Source organism: Annulohypoxylon maeteangense (genome assembly GCF_022496945.1).
Source record: "Annulohypoxylon maeteangense strain CBS 123835 unplaced genomic scaffold GGS22scaffold_19, whole genome shotgun sequence".
NCBI classification, from domain to species: Eukaryota; Fungi; Ascomycota; class Sordariomycetes; order Xylariales; family Hypoxylaceae; genus Annulohypoxylon; species Annulohypoxylon maeteangense.
Window position 1 is genome coordinate 26,189 of NW_025953266.1, and position 15,814 is coordinate 42,002.

At 45.3% G+C, this 15,814-nt stretch overlaps 4 protein-coding genes across 4 annotated transcripts; 2 read left to right on the forward strand and 2 right to left on the reverse strand.

The window, feature by feature from the left end:
• Positions 1-66: 66 nt before the first annotated feature.
• Positions 67-2,710, reverse strand: GGS22DRAFT_172111 (subtilisin-like protein). Its single transcript, XM_047962701.1, has 3 exons — positions 1,418-2,710; positions 777-1,263; positions 67-667 (listed from the first exon to the last, which is right to left on the reverse strand). Exons 1-3 carry the CDS (start codon positions 2,030-2,032, stop codon positions 498-500), a joined length of 1,272 nt encoding a protein of 423 aa, XP_047815253.1. The 5' UTR covers positions 2,033-2,710; the 3' UTR covers positions 67-497.
• Positions 2,711-5,963: 3,253 nt separating this feature from the next.
• Positions 5,964-8,736, forward strand: GGS22DRAFT_172112 (uncharacterized protein). Its single transcript, XM_047962702.1, has 2 exons — positions 5,964-8,340; positions 8,417-8,736. Exons 1-2 carry the CDS (start codon positions 6,705-6,707, stop codon positions 8,674-8,676), a joined length of 1,896 nt encoding a protein of 631 aa, XP_047815254.1. The 5' UTR covers positions 5,964-6,704; the 3' UTR covers positions 8,677-8,736.
• A 480-nt stretch (positions 8,737-9,216) lies between these two features.
• Positions 9,217-11,097, reverse strand: GGS22DRAFT_57750 (glycosyltransferase family 50 protein). Its single transcript, XM_047967457.1, has 2 exons — positions 9,787-11,097; positions 9,217-9,677 (listed from the first exon to the last, which is right to left on the reverse strand). Exons 1-2 carry the CDS (start codon positions 10,825-10,827, stop codon positions 9,402-9,404), a joined length of 1,317 nt encoding a protein of 438 aa, XP_047815255.1. The 5' UTR covers positions 10,828-11,097; the 3' UTR covers positions 9,217-9,401.
• A 181-nt stretch (positions 11,098-11,278) lies between these two features.
• GGS22DRAFT_172118 (Translin) lies at positions 11,279-12,954 on the forward strand. Its single transcript, XM_047962703.1, has 4 exons — positions 11,279-11,595; positions 11,656-11,673; positions 11,820-12,433; positions 12,498-12,954. The coding sequence occupies exons 1-3, from the start codon at positions 11,363-11,365 to the stop codon at positions 12,421-12,423; spliced, it is 855 nt and encodes a 284-aa protein (XP_047815256.1). The 5' UTR covers positions 11,279-11,362; the 3' UTR covers positions 12,424-12,433; positions 12,498-12,954.
• The last annotated feature ends 2,860 nt before the right edge of the window (positions 12,955-15,814 follow it).

Genomic DNA, 15,814 nt, shown 5'->3' on the forward strand with positions numbered 1-15,814 from the left:
AGGTCTTTTCATAAGCTTCAACTACGTTGAGCTAGATATTTTACAAGGGAAAACGTATTTTTGAATCGGTATTGATGAATTTAATATATACTTGGTAGACATATCCTACCTCCTCAAAAATATACACGACTGTGTAATAAGAATGCGCAACCCGCTAGTTCGCCTGTTGACCACGAAAATGAAGTCTAATACACATGTCTTCTTTCTTCGTCATCTCTGTAATGCATAGCCACTCGTCTATATGAAAACAGATAACTCGCTATCCGTACTCATGATCATCCCTATCAGAAGTACCTAAATATGTATATCAATGGTCAAGGACCGATCCTCGCTTTTCTCTGACTTCGCTATTGAATATTGAATATTGAATATGATGCTTCGTGCCAATTCGATGACGATGATGATATGGCCAACGGTGACGAAAATCGCGCAATCCTTAATCAGCCAACAAAGAGATCGTAATTTAATATCGGATGATCATGCCAGTACGCAAATGTTCATAGGTTGCCGTTGTTGGCTATGACATTGGTTGTGCCTCGGGCATTTCGTAGGACGGTTGCTCCCGAAGCACTACCTAGTGCCTTGATACGATCCGAAACTGCCGTGGCGTTGGTGATGTTCTCGAGAGACATGAGGTACGCAGCGAGGCCAGCGATATGCGGTGATGCTGATTAATCTTGTTAGCTATGACTACATATATTTACTAGATTCGTTGCTAAAACATTCCGCGTCGTCTAGATGGGAAAAGGGGGGGAGGGAGACGGAGAAGAACATACCCATGGATGTACCGCTTAAAACCTGGCTTGCGGTGTTATTCGCAATACCGACACTCTGAACGTTCACGCCAGGGGCATATACGTCGACGACCGCGCCGAAGTTGCTGAAGCTTGCGCGCCTGTCGCTAGTCTGGTCGATAGCGCCTACAGTAATAGCGTTGGGGCTGCTTGCTGGTGAGACATTGGCGGCATCCTGAGCTTCGTTTCCTGCAGCAACGACGGGGACGACTCCGTTCGAAAAGAGACGTTCGATAGCGTCGTTGACGGCTTGGGATCTGGTACCGCCAAGCGACATGTTCATCACTGACTTCCCCTTCGTAGCGTTAGATGCGACGAAATTGAGACCGTCGATCACATCGGCATTCGTGCCACCTCCATTAGCATCCAAGACCTTAACACCAACCAACTTCACGTTCTTGGCCACTCCAAAAGTCGCACCACCGATTGTGCCTGAGACGTGGGAGCCGTGACCGTTTAGATCCGTAGCCTACATGGTATTGTTAGTTTTGAATTGCTCGGTCCTTAGCTTTAATGTCTCTCAACAACTTGTCCTGGGAAAAGAGAAGTGGTACGGGGATCTTTATATATACACACGGCGTATATAGGTACACGTATATGGGTGGGTTATGTTTGAAACGTACCTTTTCTTTCTCGACAGCATTGAAACCCATTACGGCGCGTCCCTGGAAGTCCTCGTGAGTGACCATGATACCCGTGTCAACAATGTACGCCGTGATGCCAGTCCCGGCAGAGTCGTCGAAGATGTAACCCGAACCCCCAGCGTCAGCGTGGCTTAACCGAACCAGGCCCGTAGGCGCATTAATCTGGTTCTTGAGGGCTAATGCTTGGACATATGTGTTTGCTTCAACATACTTAACCATAGCCATGTTGTTGATCTCGTTCATCATCAGGTCGTCAGATTCCAAAGCCATGGCCCGCCAGCCTGACATGGCAAACGTACGAACTTTTGTCGAGAGTAGCTGACCAACCAACCCTCGCTTGCCCAAGTTACGCTTCTTGACAGCCACCTTGACAGATGCTTGGTGCGCCTGTACTTCATCGTCGGTAGAGTTCTTTTGATAGACCACGATGTATGAGTTGGGAACTATGCCCGTTGAATCCGGATTGCTAACGAAAACACCCAGCGACGTCCCGGCCTCTGCAGTTGGTCGCCATACATTCATAGGGTGAGCGAAGGTACCCAGTGGCGCGAGGGCCAGTAGAGAAGTGAAGACGGTGGAGAGACTTGGTGCCATGTTGAAGGTTTATGATATATCCCCCTTTTGTACCAGACAGGTCGAGGGTAGTTTAAAAGAAAGAAGTAGTCGATGACCACGAATCGAATACTATGTCCAGATAAATATATCGAAGAAACGAAACCAGGTAACGTGCACCCGGCAGTAAATATATTTCTGTAATGGTGGGCAGTCCGGTGTAGTGAAAGAAAGACCAGTCGAATCACTGATTCGATGATGGGTTGAAAATAATGGTTTAAGTGAATGATGTGGAATAGAATAGTAGGAAACGAGGATGGAGGTATGTTGAGCTCGAGTAACAAAGACGAGAAATTTGCACCTCAAGAGTCCACTCTATGTCCTATCTCTTTAAAGAGAAAAAAAAAATCGGTACCTAAGTGACGACGAAGAGAAGAAGGGGAAAAAAATGAACAGAGAAGGGCCGCTTAGAGAGAAAAATAACAAGGTAGGAAAACGGATGGTATTAAAAGGACGAGGAACAAATCTTTTCTTAAAGGACTATCAGGATGGTTACTAGGTAGGTAGGTACGTAGTAGGCCCCATCAAGATCCTGCCCCTTAAGCATGGGGTTGCCAGCTACCTAGATGCCTAGTAGATTTCTTGTCAGTACCTAACATGTGCATTGTGTAGGAAGCTACGAGAATTTGCTTGGAAGGTTACTATTTGAGATGCTTGTTTGGGAGTATGAACTCGTAGACCTGGAAGTCGGCAAAATAACCCCAGCTGGTGAACGGTTGGATAGGGAATCACCATAGGCGCCAAGTACCGCCAAGTCAAACGACGAGCCCCTGGAGCGCCGCGTCGATCCCCGGACAGGGGTTTTTGGAGCGCCTCGCACACTCTCGCCAGTTCGGTTATCCCTAACGAGGCCTCGCGACAGGCTAGTCGGGAAAGTAGACAGGGTCGACTAGATCGAGACCGGACGTATTAATAAAAATATATCGTATTGAAGCTAGCAGCTGGTTTTGGCGGCTGTACAATACAATACAATACAATACAATACACAGGGTATTATAGCGTAGCATCTATCCAGTTCGTCCAACGCCCCACTCCTTGAGGTATCTGTGTCGTTACTAGTTAGTGAACTCCATCATGCAAGATCTGTACGATCTTGGTTCGATTACGAATTAAAAAGGAGAAGAAGCCCTCTCGATATCATGCTACTAATTAACATGCATGATCAATTTCCGTACGGACACTTAGAATCACGATGCAGCCACTGGCATAGTATTAAAAACTGAAGGAGCATACGCTTGTCCAGTTGCTTGACGATGCATGAAAGATGGCTGTGGCGAAGGTGGCAGTTATATGAACCAATGCCGGTTGTAGTTCATGATCGGTGGGAAATACTGGCAGCAGAGATCCAGATATATTAAGACCTATCCAAGGTTGTAGGTGATCCTCCGAGTTATGGCTACCGTAAGAGGGAAGTGAGTCCGTAATAGTCGGTAGTACTCCGAAGATGTCTAAGAAACATCCATCTTTTGGAGCCATCTTTGCGGCTCCTCCCTAGACACTAACGAGGCAGGTGATTCTTTCGGGGAAATTACCTGGTACCGATGTAGTTAGGATCTTGTTATTGTTAAAGTTTATAAAGCAATACCTAGGTACATAAAAATATATCCATTGTTGACATTGTTGACATTGTCGACATGGTTGATATCCATTGCTAACGTTGTTGTTGTAAAGATTTTTGAGTTAATTCGACCAAAGAAAATCGACAACAATAGATGTATTGATAGGTACATATGTACCTACATGTAGGTAGTGTAAGCAGTACATAATACATGTAGGTAGTCGCAACTTGCAGGAATAAGTAAGTGTGTTGCTCCATAATTGAGAAACAAATTAAGGAATTATGAGGGATTGCTGCATTAAGCCGTTTAAAGTAAAAGCGAAATTTCATGTCAGAGGGGCGTTTCAATACCTTTAGCACCTTATTGGCTACTTCGAATAGAATGAAACAAGACATTTACCTATTGGTATTTTTATTTTACAGGCTGGATTTCACATGGGATGGGATGGGATGAATCACGATATATTCCCAACTTCCGAATTTCTCGAGCAACCTTTAAAAGATATAAATCGACATTACAAGTTATTACCTAAGTTCTCGACTGCGTCGCATAGGAGTATGCCGAATATTATGGGATTTCGAACAAGAGTTTTCAAGAGCTTGGAATGCAATGGATAATAATTGTCCTTTCAGTCCACTCATGATTACTTAGGTATATTAAAATATATTTTAATATTTGTCATATTATATCGACTCTTAATACTGCATTAACGCCCCGGAGCAACCCCATGGGTTAGAATTCGATATTCGGTATAGTGAGACCCGATCAACAGTGACGTAACAAGTTGCTTCCGCCTTGTTACCGGCAATTCATGTCTAAATCTTGTGTAGGTATCTATAACTACTTAGTAGGTATTGGTATACCTAGATGTAAGTGATGCCTTTGTAACTGTTAGCGCATTTATAGATCTATAATAGTAAAGTTAATTTCTCATCCCTGAAATATTTAGGGCTTGCGAAGTTGAAGAAACACTTTATAGAGGCGAGGGCCATGTAAGTTCAAGGTGAGCTTATAACCTCACGTAAAATTCAACTACAATCGATAGAATATTCCTGATTGGTGAATTTCCTAAGAGACCACCTTGCTTGCCATGACACGCTATATACCTATCTACCTAGTTACCTAGTATGGATATACTTATGTAGGTATGTAAGTTTGCTATTACAAGTCATGTCAGTAAGCATCACGACTCATTCTAGGCGATGGATGAAAAGTACTCGGATGTTGACGCATTGAAGAAGAAGAGGAGAAGAAGGAAAAAAGATAATAGAATATAATGCCCTTAGATGAGAAGGCAGGTGACAGCTGCTGCTAGTCATGCAAGTCATTCCGATATGTATCCACTAAGGGATGCCGGGACTTGGCCAAGCCACTGATGGCGATCATTCTGCGAGTATGCAGACCACTCAAAGCTTGTTGCAAAAACGCCAACGGACGCCAACGGACCTAGAATCACATGTACTGGCTACAGTTCTCATGGTTCTAATGGCCAGACACGTAAGTTAGGTACTACATAAGTAGACGTCGATACCACAAGAACCACGAGCACCACGAGCACTACGAGCGCCACGAGGCGGCTGTGCTCATCTATTCGACTGACCATACTGCAATAGTAGTAGTCGAAGGATATGCGGTGGCCACGGATCCTTGGAACGTCCTCCAGCTTGCATGAGCATTGAGGATATGTGCCTCGAAGTAGCTGTACAAGGAATACATCGAATCTGACCTCCTAATGCACGATTAAATAGATCAAGTACCGAGAAGTGGTGTATGTAGTATTAAATGCGTCAAGACGTTCAAAGGCTATGCACTTGCGTAAAGATATTTGTAGACATTGAAGATATCGAATACAGCGTAAGATCACTGTAATAAGTTGCAAATTTGTTTTTGTAAATTTGTCGCAAATCAAAAGGGAGCAAGTTCTCAAGATCCAGACTTTTCTCTCCCTAATTTTATACAGTTGGTCAAAAAAACCTCTTTGTACCTCTTAAAGTACAGAGTACAAATATTCCCAATAGAAGTCCAATGCGTTGTCATAAGCAGATTGTGATAGCGCTATGGATTTTATTTTGTATGGTAGGTATGGTATCAATGCATCGAGGGTAGGCGCTAGCGTAAATGTGCACCTAGGTATGAAGTATCTATGGATATATATGGATATCAATGGGTATGTACCTACACTTTGACAATTTACAGTTACCGGCATGATACTTTCATCTAGTGCTACACAACTAGTAGAACTACATCCTTCATGTAGCACCCAACACCAATACCCAATAAACCCCCGGCATTCAGACTCCCAGAGTACCTACATAGTACCCAGTACCTGCTACCTATGTAGTAGGTAGGTTAATGTAAAAAGTCCCCTCCCCGGCAAATCTCCCACTGTCCAACACATCTACGCCCATTTTGCATCATCCCAAATTCAACATCTCTCGTGACTGCACATGTGTCGCCTTGCCTTACCGAAATCTTTCGCTAAACCATCATTTGAACCATCGCTATTGAAAGTCTGAACGTTGCAAAGAAATCCGGACTCGGAATTGATTCGAATCACACCGTCATAACCCTTCCGTTATACCGCATATCGAAATACTGCGTATTATAGGTGACTTTGGTTCAGATTATTTCCCTTTTCCCTTTTCCGACAGATCGAATCCTCTCGATTGGAGTTCAATCCCGTCGACTTTTCCACCGACGCCCGACACCGACACGCAACTACTAGAATCCGGTCTAAGGCGCCTCTCATACGATACCTACCACGACCAGATTATAAAAATTTCTCAACTTCGTCTCGTCGCCATTACATGTTTGATCAACTGGGAATTTATCAAGGCGATCATCGTTGAACGCTTCGGCGGCTGTCCCTTTCCTTTCCTTCAATCAACTACAATCTCGTCCTCAGGAAGGACAACCGCATTTTTTAACGCGCCACCCTCCTTTTACTTAGAGCCGTATCCATATCGGCAACTCCGAATCCAGGACTGATCTCGAACACCAAGACTAATTGACAAAAAGTCGGTTTTCTTCGGCAGACACTACCTGTCATGACCATTCCTCTTTCCTAGTGTATTAAACCTGCTTTAAAAGTTAAGATGATTATGGTTGGATCTAGAGAGTCCGCCAGCTTTCACAATGGTGATGCCGGTGTTGCCCATTCCTTCGAGGCTCATTCTCAGAGCCTTCACATCCCAAGAGAACCTTACCTACAGAGAGAGATGTCCATCAACCGGGATCGAGAACGGGAACGGGAACGGGAACGGAACGGGGACAAGGATAGGGATGGAGATGGGGATGACGACGAAGACGAGGGTACTGCAACCGTTGAGTTGGCCGCAATAATGACTACTACGTCAACTCCTGTCACTCCTGGCCCAGCAAGCCCACCCCTCGAGCAGCCCAAACCGAATGATTTCGTACCCCCGACCCGACCTAGCAGCACTCCGTTTCCCAATGCCCAGCAGGGCCAAACCGATATTCGTTGTCTAACCTGCCAGCCGGACTGTTTCGGGTCCGAAGATTGCATAGTCACGAGTCCGGTATCTACGCCGGTTATTGTCGAACAAAATCCGGTCCTGACATTAGCCCAATTACCGGCCGAAATCCACGAATGTATTCTCGATCACCTTTTCGGATACCGTGTATCTACAACATCGCCGAGTTCTCTCAATATCCCGAGCGTGAATGCCCGCAGTTGGAGTACCGCATTACGGCATTCAAGAAGGAAGGAATTATCCAATCTGGCCCTCGTCTGTCCCTTGTGGAGGGATATGATCCAGCAACGACTCTATCGCCACATAAAGCTAAAAGCGACGGTGCATTATAGTAACGATGTTATGGACTTCTTCGTGCGCCATCCTCATCTCCGAACGTACGTAAAACACGTCGAGATCTGGTTTCCGGTTTTCCAGCCGAAGTTCCACTCGACCGTCCCGGGTGACACCTCGCTTGCCCTACCGACAGTCTCGCCTGAAGGTATAGCTAGCGCAACCTATGCGCTACCAACCGACAACTCGACTCTTGAAGAAGTATTTTATCTCGTGAGTATGCAATTTCCGGAGGCACGGGTCATGACGCTTGAGGGTGGGGAGAGGAAGAAAGCTCCGCGGGTGAAATTTAGCCTCGCTAGTCCCGCGTGGGCTTCTCGAGACTTGCCCGAAATCTCGTCGATCCGGACGCTGGTCGTGAAGGGCCAGTGGAACATAATTCGGCAGCCGAAGGATTGGGAGGTCATCTCGCGCGCGCTGCCGAATTTGGAGGAGTGGCATGGCACTTATGCTAAACCCAAGTCTAAGAGCTATCTTAGTATGGCGGGCACGCTCGAGTGCCTCGATCCAAAAATTACTAGTCTCAATCTCTGCCTTGAGTGTGACTATCGCAGAGAAATGACTTGCCCACCTTACTATCTCAAGGTCTGTGAACAGCTTCATTGGTGCGAGAAAATGGCGAGAGCTGCATGTAACCTCGAACATCTCTCCTATACCGGCCGTGTCTGCCACAGCTTCTTCGATGTGCTTGCCAAGTATTCAAACCCTCGAACCACCCGGCTAAAGACAATTGACATCACGGTCAAGAATTGCTGCCGACAGAACGCACAGTGGAACGAGTCGGGTTCGGGTATTACCGACATGCACTTCATCTCCGCCTTCGAACAGTTGGTCCTGGGCGGTATTCAAGCCTTGGGCCGTCTCAAGTCTGTGGAATTATTGCGGATTCGATACGTTGATCTTGGTACGTACTATCTTCATTTTCGTCTCTTGAGTCCTAACTAGTCATGGACCTATCACTAACATATTATGCCTACTAGACTCTCCTGTTCCACCTCTCAATCCCTACTTTATGATAAGAGACGGTTGGTGTTCTGGGGTATGGAGCGATGAGATCGTGGCAGAGATTAACCGTGTCCGCCCAGACATCTGCTTCGAGGAGATGGTTGAAAGCTTCGGTGAAGTTGGCTATAACAAGGAAGGCCGGTTAGTTATTAACCCCGACTTCCCAAAATCAAGGGTCTTGTCCCTTAAATTAGCCAACTACGCCATGCTCTCCGGTGGCATCACGATTGTGTGAAGTCCGATATATTAATCAACCCGTAACTAAACTACTACTACAACAACAACTACTACTACTACTACTACTACTACGACACAGATGGCGGAAGATACTTCTTCTGTGTTACATCTCCCATCGGGGTATATTTCATTTGCCTTCCGGCGCAGGGGAGACGGTAACTGATACCTAGAAGGGTTCTTTTAGGCGGAGTTCTCATGGAAATTGGAAGCAAACAGGGGTTTGTAAGGCATGCATCCCTTAGTGCTAATAAACAGCATGGAGGGTCTTCTTATGGACTGCAGGATGGTTAGTAGGAGAGGAAGAACAGGATTGACTCTCAGGAGGCGAATAATACCCATTACAATTGTTTTCATCGACCGGCGTACTGATTCTCCTCCGTTGCTGTAATATCAACCATGTGGTTAAGGATGTAGCATAAAGTCGCAGAGTAAATCCATTGCTTGATAGTTGGCTTGAGGGCACAGTTGCTGAAGGCGGGAATAAACTCGGTGCAAGAATCAAGACGTGAGAAAGACTCTGGCTTCTCAACATGAACGTATCAAGTAAGCTAGCCCCCCTACCTGAGGACACCATTATTGTGCTATTCCTATAGCCCCTAGCCAAATTCTGAGGTTGGCCCTATAATTACAATATCCTCGCCCTTCGAACAAGTATGCTTAATACTAAGATGTACACACACACGTGTACATATACACATATATATAACATTTCATGTATTCTCCTTAATCGCTCTTTATTTCCTGTCCCGGGCGACCACCTAGATCTTCGATGATGATGCCTAGAATCCAAGAATTAACTAGAAAAAAGGCCAGTGAAGCGATCCATAATCCCGGCACGAATGTGCTCAAGCCGAGGAACTCAAGGTTGTAAGCCTGCTGTAGCCATAACCCCTGCGTCGTGAGCCAGAGGGCGAGGGCGGACAAGCCAATACGCGGGCTATGGAGGAGCGAGGAGTTAGGAAGGTATAACGGTAAGAATACCATGTACCAGAGGAAGTACTGTTTGAATAATATTAGCTAAAGGGATTCATGGATTCACTAAACGTGCTAGGTGAGTTGGGGTAACCTAGCTGCCCAGTTTCGAAAGGAGGGGTTAGTTATATCATACCTGACTTGTACAGACCTTGTTAAATGTCACGAAGGCGAAGGTCTGGGCCAGCATAGTAGTGGGAAGGTCCTTTTTGGCCCCGACTAAGGGTATGATAATTGTCGATAAGAGCAGCTGTGGTAAAAAGGCTACCGACTCGACCTTGAAGGAAGCTGAGCTTGGATATGCTGAGTTGAGGTAAAGTAGAATGTTGTATGGGCTGAAATTGTGTCGATGGTCGATCCGAGTGACATGATGGAAGAACGTGTGCGTAAGGAAAGGAGTCCCGTATAGAGTATACATGGCGAGGTTCAAGCCTATAAATGTAGTTAGGCTAACAAGAGTGAGTGTGATGCGTTCTGGCGTGGTGAATGCCACAACAATTTTCAGGAGGTCTGTTATTTGGTCCGTGGTCTCAATACCCTTCTCTTTCCGACCTTTCGCCTCCGGCTTCCTACCCATCTGTTCGACGTCCATCCACCACACAATCGCAGGCGCGTAGATGAAGGGGTAAATTTTAAAGTGAACACCGAGCCCTAACAGCACACCGGCGAGCGTAACTCGCTTCTCCAGAACAGCCCATAGAAGGGCCATAACCAGCACGCCCAACAACCCCTCCGAGCTGCCCCTCGTGCTGATCGTTGCCACCATAGGGTTCAACAGCCAAATGCCCGCATACCTACACGCGCGATCCGCTGACATACGCACATGCGGCCCTCTCAGGACCAGGATAATCAAGTATCCCGCCAACAGGTCTGCAGCAGCAAATAACGCCTTGCCGAAAGAGAACCAAAAAGTGCCGGACCAGGTCGTCGGGTACAGCAACCAGGCCAGCAAGGGGGTATACCGATAAGTCTCACGCATGTAGGGAGAGGCCGTCTCGGCAGAGGAGAAGGTGAACCGCGCGGCGTCCGTGAAGACCAGGTAGTCGATATCCGTGTATTTGAGAGGCGAGTTGGCGTCCTGCCACAGCCCGTAGAGGAGCATGGCAGCGCGCAGGACGGTGGCCGCCGCGAAGAGAGGGAGGGGATGCGAGATGAAGTATGTGAATTGGGATGCCATGGTTCTTAAGGTAGGCCTTTGTTGGCCTTGCCCTTTCACAGATGTTGTTTCGCCCCTGAAGAAAATATAGCCTGTTGCTAGACCGGAATAACCGGAGAATGAGTGACCAGTGACCAGCACTTAAAGGATTGAGATGGGTGTGGCTTGACACTATTCAAGATAACCATGGCCCTGATATGACTCCGATACCGACCGCTCAACAAGGCTTTTGCATTATATAAGTACACTTCCGCGGCAACATTTTACGTGATGGATGGACATGGATGTACGTATATTATATATGATGGATGTATGAGATTCACCGCACGTGTCGTTATAAACATCGGCGCCTCTTCGGCTAAATTGATAGAGAACAGCCGGCATCAGCTGCAAGCCAGCTGTGTCTATGTAGTAGGCAAGTCGATTGGGCTAATTACTAGAACTTTAACCCACTTTAAACCGTCCCGCCTATCAGCAATTTACATCACCATTAATCCCAATCACTAATTACCTATAGAGAATAAATAATCGCGTCCATAACTTCGAAGTTCAAACTATGTCAGAAGTGGTTGTTCCACAACTCCGTAGCCACAATATGGGAGTTAAGAGAGACCATCAAGGCAGGGAGAAGATGGACAGCAGGGTGGGCAACAGAGCAGATAAGGATATGCCTCGCAACGCTTATACATCCATGTTCGAGTCATTCCGAAGCGAGCTGGACGAGCATCACGACCGACGCATGAAGATTGGAAAAGTCTCGCGAGACGTCACCGCCCTTAGTAAGAAGATGTAAATTATTCAACTTCAGTACTTATTGTTTTCTGAGCTTTGTCGCTAACTGCGCCGTAGCATATTCTCACTACAACGGTACTTCTCTCTTCTTTCTTTCTTTTTTTTCTTTTTCTTTCCCTTTTTTTCAGGGTTTTTTTTCTTCTTTTCAATACCTATAAAAAAACAAGATATTATATGTGATTCGATCTAGATTATTCATCTGTTACTCACATAACCATCAGTGTCCACAAGCTTAACCAACCATTCCCCGCTCACATTCAATCTGATGTCGACGATCGCTTAAAAGAGATCGCTAAACTTTTGATGACTATCGAGGGGGATGTGGCCGGAATGAATCGACATCGCTACCCGCTCATATGCCTTGAGGAATTCGTCGAGGCTATCTCATTTTCTCACTATCTCCAGCACCAGAAGATCATCACACTCACCGAAGCACAGGCGGCACTTCCTGTTAACATAACCCTAACCCCCTCAGATTACGTTTTCGGTATATTCGATCTCACCGGCGAGATGATGCGCTTCGCAACCGCCGTCACCGCCCTTAGCGGGAGCATGCCCGGCCTAGATGTTAAGAGCTCGGAAGGCCGAACGATTCTGAACGACATGCAGGAAGTGAGCTCCGTGCTGCAGATTTGCCCTCCCCTTGGCGGGAAGCCTGGTACCTACTCTAAGAAATTAGGTATTATGATCGAGCAAGTGCGAAAAGTTGAGAGACTTGGATATGGCATCACCGTACGAGGTAACGAGCGGCCAAAGGGTTGGATGCCGGATATGAACGAGCCTACCGGAGGCGAGGGATATCAGGAGGATGTCATTATGGATTAAGTCATGCCTAGTACGTAAGGTATTTTCTAGATACCTACCTGCTGAGAAGATCAATATTTCCTAAATGCTAATAGAATCTATCAGTGTACTATACGCCTATAGTAGGATATAGGCCCCATGGCTCGCTTTATGTAGCCATCGTTACTGTCTTCTAGCACTTACCTGATTAGGACGGCACCTCCGGCGTATTCGAGTATCCTACTAGTTGTCATTAGATAATTACCTGGTCTAATAGGTTACCAGAAGTTCAACTCCCTAGGAGCTTGTTAGATTTGGGCTCGGGCACGGCTGTGTTGCTGTTCCGTGAGTAGGTACTTATGCACAGCAATATTCGGTAAGATCGACAACCCCATATCTCCATTATCGGAACCGTCTAGACTATATTGCTTAAATGACGAGATCATGAAGGTTTCTTAGTAGGCTGGGGGCGATGACTCCTTACTTTTCTCTGGCGTCCTGGTTGGAATATATAAGGCATATGTCTAGGCAGGTAGCGATGCATATCAATGATATCTTAATTATACTTATTCATATCTAAACTAGGTATTTTATTATAATGCAGACACATTGAAAATGTCCTTCGGACGGATGACAGAAAGTTGAGAGGGTATCTAGTTATGGCTATTGTTTACGGAAATTAAGACCTGTAGGGAGTAGTTCCATTTTAGGTGCTATTATTTCATTTCCAAGGTTGTGGAATAAATGGGTAAATGCGTAGGTAAAGTCTGAATCCCAACACGTGGATGTAGGAATAAAAAATACTGGGATGGTTTCTAGCGACACGATCGGATAAATCCATACCTACCTACCTAGTACCTAGGTGTCAAGGGGAGTCCCTGGCCTAGATACTGCACCAGGGGTTGACACGAATTATATCCAGGTATTTTGATTTATGCCTCCTGGGGCATGTCACTACGCACGTATTTGCCAATAGAGCCACCGCAGGGCCGAATCCCTTTTAATTATGCAGGCCGCTAATGCTGTAACACATTACTTGTCGGTGTCCAGCAGCGGAAGCTTGCATACACGATTAGAAGTTGGGAATCCGATGGTGAGGTTCTGATCCACACAATTATCGTTCCCTGGTAATACTCTTCTTCGTTAGTATGGTTACGTATGTAGGTAGTTATCTAACTACGGACGGGTTGAAGGAATGTGAGGCTTAAACCACGTGGATTCGGTAGAACGACACATCATCAGAAATGATATGTGTAGGTAGAATATTAATGAAGACTGATTGCTGTTTGCATATTTTGTCTAGGAACTGAGAATTCAAAGCAATACAACAGACTTTACTAGGTACATAAGGAGTTAAACATTGTCGTTGCTCATGACGGGAATATAGTTGAAAATATCAAATGTAGGCTCTTAACTTGTCGCTCAGTAGGTAGTTGTTAAATGTCTTAAATGTCGTAGATGTCCTAGGTTGAGAATACCGTTGCTGAGCTGTATGTATTATGTAGTCGTAACGTTTCCAAAATACAAGACCCCCGGGACAAAGCGAGGATCGTCGGCAATATTTGTTGCCGATTTATCATTACTAGGTATGCTTAAGATCGAAACTGTAGATCTAAATCGATAGCTGACATGTCGTTTGGATTGGACCGTGCTTACCCATACCTGGCATTCGTAGAACTGTCAGGACGTGTATGTAGACCGTTCAGAGCGTTGAAGGCTCAAGCGGTTATTGTGCCAGATGCTACTATGTAAAGATGGATATGTTGAATAAATCGAAACCTTGAACAGGGCATAAATTTGGAGTTTCTCCAGATGTTACTCTGTAATATCCCGAAATAGAATTGAGCGAACCGTGCGATGGATTCCCTGTTAGTCGAGTAGGTGTTCAACTTACATTAGGTACATACTATGTACGTACTAGAGAGTATGACAGTGTCATAAATATGTATACCTAGTTAAATTCGATCTAATTCTCATAACACAAGAATATTTTGACAAGCAGAATGGAGTCAGAAAAAGTGCCCCATGTGCTAATCTTACTATTTGCACTGTCACTAAAACTATCCCCTCTATTACATAACAGGCATTTTCTACCAATTATGATGAGTATACTAGGTATAAGTTGCCAATATTAGCACAGCAAGGGATACATACTTGCACAGTCCAATACAGTAGGAATAGCACATGGGCGGTCTTTTTTGACTCCATTCTGACAAGTCCGAAAACGTACATATGGGCATGATAAACACTTACGAGATGCCAACAACGAACATCTAATGACGTGTTTCGCTCAACTTCCTCAGCTCCGTGGGATTGTGGGGTACATCCATCCGATCCGGGGTAACGAACGGCCAAGCAACAGCCAAGACTCGTGGAGTCTGCGGTACTAGGATGATTAAGGTTAAGATCAGATGACTTTTAGAATCCTTTGAGATTTAGGATAAGTCAACCGCTCGAAGGGAAGGATCCTGTGAAGTCAAGTGATTAGCGATGATGGGGCGGTGAAGTGAGACTATTGAGAATGAACAGTGTTTTCGATCTTGGAGATCAGAGAGATGAGGGGAAAAGTTAAACATCCAAGCTTCCCCCGCTCTTGTTGTGGGGTATAGCCACCCGAATCTGGTCGGAAGTTGGTAATTATCATGTGTTAAGACTCTACATAGTACAACTCTGCTGCTGTCTCCAACTCCAATGTCCCCCACGACCGAAGAGAAAATACTTTAAATATTAGGTTTTGATCGTCGAAGACCTAAATACCCGAAGTATTGGTAGACTATGTACTTAATAAGACGGTTGAAGACTAACACGTTTAGCTATTTATAACGGTCGGGTCCGTTGATACGCTATTAATGTGTGAGTACCTGTGCATATCTACCTAGTAATTAAAAAACTTCTAAAAAAATTTTTGAAAAAAAAAGAAAAAAAAAAGATAGGGAGGGTACCAGGTAATTGAAGAACAGCTATCACGTCAGCAAAAGGAGGTGCTAATCCGAAATACCTACATACCTCGGTATGCACCTACACAAACACAGGACTAACTACTACTGAAACACAATAATAAGCCATTCTTATTTTAAAAAGGGATATTCGGGTGTGATGGCGCTGACATGGAACAATATAGCCAATCGTAAGTTGTATGAATTATGCATATGTTAGATACCACTAACGTTCATGCTGTACGTGTAAGCATCAGCATACATCCATGGATACATTTACATGGATCTTCAGCCTATCAATCAGGTATCTTCGTTTACACCCATATGACAGCCACGAAGACAATCTCCTAGGGCTACGAGAATCATCGCTAAGTCTAAATTATCGCCAAATAGTTGTAACATCATGCAACCAGTCTCACTCCCAAACCCCAAACTCCAAATTCCCAAACAACGTATGTAGAGGTATGCGGCTCTCTCGCAGGTACCAGCAGCCCGTT

Bases quoted from the DNA above. Each gene is read 5' to 3' on its own strand.
- GGS22DRAFT_172111 (XM_047962701.1), bottom strand. From the start codon at position 2,032: ATGGCACCAAGTCTCTCCACCGTCTTCACTTCTCTACTGGCCCTCGCG. The intron at 1,264-1,417 runs GTACGTTTCAAA...AATACCATGTAG, and splicing joins ATGCTGTCGAGAAAGAAAAG to GCTACGGATCTAAACGGTCA. The intron at 668-776 runs GTATGTTCTTCT...AAGATTAATCAG, and splicing joins TTTAAGCGGTACATCCATGG to CATCACCGCATATCGCTGGC.
- GGS22DRAFT_172112 (XM_047962702.1), top strand. From the start codon at position 6,705: ATGATTATGGTTGGATCTAGAGAGTCCGCCAGCTTTCACAATGGTGAT. The intron at 8,341-8,416 runs GTACGTACTATC...TATGCCTACTAG, and splicing joins GATTCGATACGTTGATCTTG to ACTCTCCTGTTCCACCTCTC.
- GGS22DRAFT_57750 (XM_047967457.1), bottom strand. From the start codon at position 10,827: ATGGCATCCCAATTCACATACTTCATCTCGCATCCCCTCCCTCTCTTC. The intron at 9,678-9,786 runs GTATGATATAAC...TTATTCAAACAG, and splicing joins ACAAGGTCTGTACAAGTCAG to TACTTCCTCTGGTACATGGT.
- GGS22DRAFT_172118 (XM_047962703.1), top strand. From the start codon at position 11,363: ATGTCAGAAGTGGTTGTTCCACAACTCCGTAGCCACAATATGGGAGTT.